Source organism: Panthera pardus, unplaced genomic scaffold (genome assembly GCF_024362965.1).
Source record: "Panthera pardus isolate Hobbes unplaced genomic scaffold, ASM2436296v1 HiC_scaffold_7, whole genome shotgun sequence".
Classification (NCBI taxonomy): Eukaryota; Metazoa; Chordata; class Mammalia; order Carnivora; family Felidae; genus Panthera; species Panthera pardus.
The window spans coordinates 29,135,532-29,141,780 of NW_026527002.1; the positions used below are offsets into that span (position 1 = coordinate 29,135,532).

General features: G+C 48.9%; 1 protein-coding gene across 1 annotated transcript in view; it reads right to left on the reverse strand.

Moving 5' to 3' along the window:
- ZNF704 (zinc finger protein 704) overlaps nucleotides 1-5,929 on the reverse strand; it is a 239,798-nt gene extending 233,869 nt beyond the window's left edge. The window contains exon 1 of the mRNA XM_019453346.2: nucleotides 5,327-5,929. Coding sequence (XP_019308891.1) covers nucleotides 5,327-5,815 — 489 coding nt within the window. The 5' untranslated portion in view covers nucleotides 5,816-5,929. The remainder of the gene's footprint in view (nucleotides 1-5,326) is intronic.
- Nucleotides 5,930-6,249: the final 320 nt, after the last annotated feature.

Below are 6,249 nucleotides of genomic sequence, written 5' to 3' on the forward strand. Positions count from 1 at the left end.
ATTTTTTTTTTTTTATTAAACTCTGGATAAAGATATTATTTACTGTGCTTAGTGTTCCTTATATAGGAGCCTAGGAGGTTCACATTTTTGGGGGGTGGAGGGCAGAATCTCACCACTGCACATAAATACGTAAGCTTCCTTTGATCAGAAACAGAAAGGTGCAATACAAAGTTTCTTTGTTATCTCATTTAAAGCCTAGATTAGTGTCCGTTACAATAATCAAGCAATACATCTCAGATACTTTATAGCACCTATTCCTCAATCTCCTTGGCCATCCCAAGTCCTCCTGGGGTATATAAACCCCAAATAAATTATGGGAGATTCCATTTAGGTGACTAGAAGCTCAGGCCACGGATGTGAACCATGCTCCCAGTAGGTGGCCCCCCCTACCTCAGGTGTGGTATTTCATCTCTATCCTCAGTTGTGGAGAAAGAGCCATATTGATTCCCAAATTATAATTTCTAATGAAACCTTCTTTCATATACAGCATTTAGTATAGTTCTTGGTTTAAAAATATTTGGCAAATATTCATTCATACTGATGATATTTTAGAACCCAAACTGTCCTGCATTTATTCCATTCCCATTGTTTTATTGATTTTATTGGTTAACTCTTTGTTTTCTCCAACCCACTAACCTATGACCTCTTCACCATCCCTCACCCCCCTCCTGTCCTTTTCTTAAATCACAGCTTACTTTTCTTAAGTCACAGGTATACCAACTTCCTCAACAGTATGATCTTCTCTTTCTTTCCATTGCTCATCCAGCTGGCTAACCGTTATCCCTGAGGAATCCTGCTCTCTGCTTTGTCTACAAGGAGACAATATGGTATAAGGAATAAGGGTGATAGCTCTGGAGTTCAACTTCCCAAGGCTCAAACACCTGCTCTGCCACCTAATACCTGTATATCTTTATGTTGCTTAGCACCTCTGTAAAATGAGGATGATAATAATAATGCCTGCCTCATGGATATGAAATAAAAAGTTGAAATGAGACTATACATTTAGACTTGTACCAACTGACCATACTAGATAGTCAATAAGCATTATTTATTACTATTATTCCATGCATGAGTCATGGAATGAATTTGGGACAATCACATACCAAGTCAGACTTGCTTGCACCATAAGTGGAAAACCACAGATATCAGATGGGCCCTTGATACTCTCTGGCAGCTCTGTTTGCTTTCTCAGTATGTTTGCTCTCCTACTCTCCCACAGCACTGTGCCAAGCCTTCAACTCTCCTCCACTCTCAGTTGATAGAAGCCATAAGATAGAAAATAGAAGCCATAAGACAAATACTACTTCATTTGACTATCATACAATATACAACTACCCATTTTCCCTACCTTTTCTTTAATTCAATGGAAGAAGTTTCTTTGCTTCTGTTAAAGGCAACCCCTGTGATTGGGTTACACGTCCCCTCCACTGTGGCTTTCCCAAGGACTTTCCTTCTGCAATTTCTCTCTTCTCTCTGCATCTTTGGTTCTTCCCTAACACGACTCCCAAGGATCCTCACCCTCTTCCAAGGGTATTCATGCCCTTGTATATCTCCTTCCATTAGTGTGGGTGGAACTTATGACCCAGTACTAACCAACAGAATATGGCAAAAATAATGGTGTACTGTTCCTGTGATTATAGTGAATTATGAGAGATTCTACCTTCCTAAGACAGGCGCTAAGATTCCCCTTGCTGGCTTGATGAAGTAAGAGGCCGTATTGAGGAAGTTCAAGTGACAAAGCACTATGGGGAGTAAAAATGTGGGTGGAGCAAAGGGGATCCAAGCAATAGCCAGCAAGAAGCTGGGACCGTCAAACCTGCAAATGCATGGGAATGAATTCTGCTCACAACCTGAATGAACTTAGAAATGCATTCTTCCCCAGTTAAGCCTTCTGATGAAAACACAGCACACTTAACACCTTGACTGCAGCCTTGTGAGACACTGCAAAGACCCAGTTAGGTGGAACCTGATTTTTAACCCACAGATACTGTGAGAAATGCTGTAAGCCAAAAAGTTTGTGGTGATTTGTCACACAGCAACGGAAAATGAAGGCATCCCCCTCCCCCAAAAGAAATTCCCATAATGCTGTAGTCCTTACACTAGAGTCTACTGTACCCTATGTTAAAAAAAATATAGACCATATGCCCTCCAGATAGTCCCTCTCTCTTCTCTCTTTTCCAATAAAACTTGTTAAGAGGGTTTTTCAGATGTGTCACTATGTCCTCACCTCCCATTCAGTGAGAGGTGAGGACATCACTGCCTTTGCATTCTGCCTTTGCATTCTTTTGTCAAGAACACCAATAAGCTCCACATTATCTAATCTAAGTGGATATATCTCTATGCCTATCTTACTCAACATCCCAGTAGCATTCAACTGTTCAGCACTCTCCACCTTTTGAACTATTTCTTCTTGGCTTATGGGACTTTACATTCTCTGGTTTCCATCAATTTGTTTGGCTGCTGCTTCTCATTCATCTTTGCTGGCTTCTCCTACACCCAAACTTAAATAGTGACGTGTCCAAGTCTGGCCCAAGGCTGTCCTCCTTTGACCTACACTCCCTTTCTAGTCCCCAGCTTTAAATGACATCAACATGCTACCGACTCCCAAATTTTTCTCTCTAGCCCTGACCTCTCCCCTCAGCTCCACATCCTACAGCCAGCTGCCTAATTGCATCTCCATTTGCATGTCTAATTGTCATCTCAGACTTAACATGACCAAAAAGAACACTTGATTTTTCTTTCATAAAATTGGTTGTTCCCCCAGTTTTCCCAATCTCAGCAAATGGCACATTTAACAAACCTCTACACTGGGGCCTCTCATTCCTTCACCCTCCTCCCCTGAGCCATCAGCAAGTCCTTATAGGCTGATCTTCACAAAAGATCCTGAATCTGTCCACTCCTCTCTAACTCCACTCCTGTCAACCTAGTTAATCCAAACTGCCCTCACCTCTCACCAGACTGCAGCAGTAGCCACCCAACTGGTCTCCTTGCTTCTCCCTGCTGTCTTCTATACTCTATACAGCAGGAATTTTTTAAAAATGCAAACCACCTCGTATGCCTTTACTGCCTACGGCTTGCCAAAAACTTCATACTCTACTTTAGAAAGGCCCACCAAGCCCTATGTTGCTGGCTCCTACCTGCCTCCCTGACATATCTCGTACCTACCAAGTTCCAGCCACATTCACCTTTTTCTCCTTCCCGCCTCAAGACTTTTGCAACTGTTATTCCCTCTGCTGGAAAGATCTTCCCAAAGTGCATGTGTCAGGCCTCAGATCAAATGTCCCTTCCTCATGGAAGTCTACCCCATACCACAGCAGCTGTCTCTTCTTTCGCCTAGACTCTGTGACATCATTATTTCCCTCATAGCACGCAATCACAATCTCAAGTGCCATACTTGTTTGTTGTTGCTATGACTCTTTTCACTAGATGTGTGCATCTGGAAGGCGCTCACAGCTACGTTCTAGAAGAGTACCTCACACACTGGAGGTGCTCAATAAATATTTGAATAAATGAATGCATAAGTATATGCATAAGTTGTTGACACTGTATATGCATTCGAATAAAATATTAGGAAAAAATGACCTATTAGAAAATCTCTTCAGATGCAGTGTCAGGATGTCATGAAAGCAGTAAAAAATAAAAATAATTATACCTCAAGCTATTCAATGTATACATTACTGCAAAGCTGTGGGCAAACAATGCTATAAAATGAAGCCCATTTTTAAAGAATGTAACAGAAATTTGTCTGGAGATGTAAACAATCTTTTTTGATAATGTGAATCATCACACCCTAGTTATTCTGTTTCCATAGGTTTGATTTTTTTCCTACATTGGGTTTACTTTGATCACGGAGCATAAATTACAATTAATTTTTCTGTCAGTATTTCTGGGCAAAAACACTAAGGAATCACTACTCGCGTTACTCAGTGTCACTGATGCATGTGACTTAATTCCAATCCCAGCTATATCCTGTAGCCATACAATGCAGGCTTTTTAGCAGACCATGGTAATGAGTAGCTCATGGTCTGGATTCCAACAAGCAACTGTCAAAAACTATCATCCCGAATGACTACTTGCTGAAAATTTCTCACTCCCAGAGCCCATACTTCCAGGGTGGTCTAGGAAACAAATTTGTGCCTATGTCTATTCTGGGATATTCTAAATGCTGATGTTTAGCATTTCTTTGGAATTGCAATTTCATGCTTTGAGGAGTTTTTTTTTTCCCCCAAGCCCCAGAAGATAAATAGTCTCTATTAAGCTCACTTGTTTATGTATTTCTTTTCTTCCTGATATACCACTATCCTCTGAAAACTCCGGTAAATAGTTACTCAGTTGATTTTAAGAACCACTCTTGAGGAAAAACACTAACTTCATCGCTTACCACTTGCTGCCCTCAAAACTTCTTAGCAACATACACTGTGCATGAACCTCAACGTGGTTTGCTTTGTCCAATCGCATGCCTGAAAGCCCAGCCAGTCAGTTGTGTAATAATAAACCCCTTATCTCCTGAAGATACACAAACGGAAAAATCTCTCTGTGCTTCAGTGCACAAGAGACTTCACTAGAATTCTCAGCAGAAATTCACATCCATTTTAAATGCCAAATTATCACACCCCCCCCCCCCCACTTTTCCCAATTTCCTCTTTTTTCCCCATTTGCAATTCCGAGGAGGGAAAAAAACCCAAAGGCTAAACAATGTCGAGTTTAAATGGGGGGGTCTGGAGGGTCGGGAATGCCAAAAGCTGCCAGCTAAATGCAGGTAGAAACCAAGGGCTTGGTTTTTGCTTTGGGTTTACCGGTTCCCTTACAAACATCTGTGATGGAAACTCATCAACAATTGTTCTTGGATGAAGAAGGGATTGAGAGATTGACAAGAGAAGCTGCTTACTAGTTTCAATAAGCTTGGCTAGCCCTCAGAATACGGAGAATACTCCTGCTTCCTCGGGGAAGAATAAAATCTCACTCCCTCTCTTACCTCGCGCGTCCCCACCCGGCGTAAACCCGCGCCTACCTCGTCCCATCTCCAAGTTCCCTACCTCACTGGGGAGAAGTGTCCTTTTCCTGCACCCACACGAGACAACAAACCCGACCCGGCCTTTGAGGAACTGGGGGGCGGGGGGGACCGCCTCGAAAAGGTGCTGGGGGCCCGAGGTGTGAGCTAACCAGTTCCCTCGCTCTGCACCGGCGCCGCCTGACACACCCCTCCCGGCCCGGCCTCCACCGGTCGCCAGTCCCCGGCCTCAGCCCGCTCCTAGCCCCGGGGCCGGGGCCCGTCTCCCTCCCCGGGCCGGCGGGTCCCGCGCGCGCCGCTGTGCCCAGCACGCACCTTCAACGCGCCCCGGGCCGGGCCCTTGAGGACCGCGCGGCCGGGGCCGAGGGGCAGGAAGCGCTCCTCGCTGTCCTCCTCGTCTTCGTCGCCGTCCACCACCTCGACGACCACCTCCTCGTCCTCGTCTTCCTCGTCGTCATCCTCCTCCTCCGCGCCCCCTCGGGGCTTCTCCTCCACCCGCCCGAGCCCCCTCCGCCGCCTGCTCCCGCCTTCCTCGTCCTCGTCTTCCTCCCCCAGAAGCAGCAGCACGGGCGACGAGGCGGCGGCGGCCCCGGCGGCCCGAGGGGGGCCGGTCCCGGCGCTGCGCGGCGGCGGCAGCGGCGGCCTCCAGCTCTCTGGGGCCGGGGCCGGGGCCGGGCCCGGGCCGAGGGGCGGGAGCCCGGGCAAGGTGCCTTCCTTGGCGGGCGCGGGTCCGGGCGCCTGCAGCGTGGCGCCCCCCCGGCGGCTGCCCAGGCTGGAGCGCTTGGCTAGACGCCGCGCCTGCATGCCTGACCGCGGGCTGCCAGCCGCGGCTCGGAGCCGGAGAGTTTGTCACCTCCTCCTCCTCCTCCTTCCCCTCCTCTTCCTCCCCGGGCGGCCGCTGTGGTCGCAGGCGCCCGGGGCGCGGGGCTGCGGGGCGCTGCGGGAGCCGCCTCCCCGGGCTTGCAGCTGCCACTGGCTGCAGAGGCGCGGGCGCCGCCTTCGCTGGACCGGCCCGCGGGGACGCCGGCGGCCGGCAGCTACGGCGGGGCGGCGCGGCGGCCGCGGGCGGGGGTGGGTGTGAGCGAGCGGCGCGCTGCCGCCTCCGCCGCCGCCGCCGCTGCCGCCCGGGAGCCGCGGGCCGCGCTGCGCTCCATGCGGCCGGCGGCCGGGCCCGCGCGCGCCTCTCCCGGCCCGCTGCGCCCGCGCGGTCCGGGCCTACAGCTGCCGTCCCTCGGCGC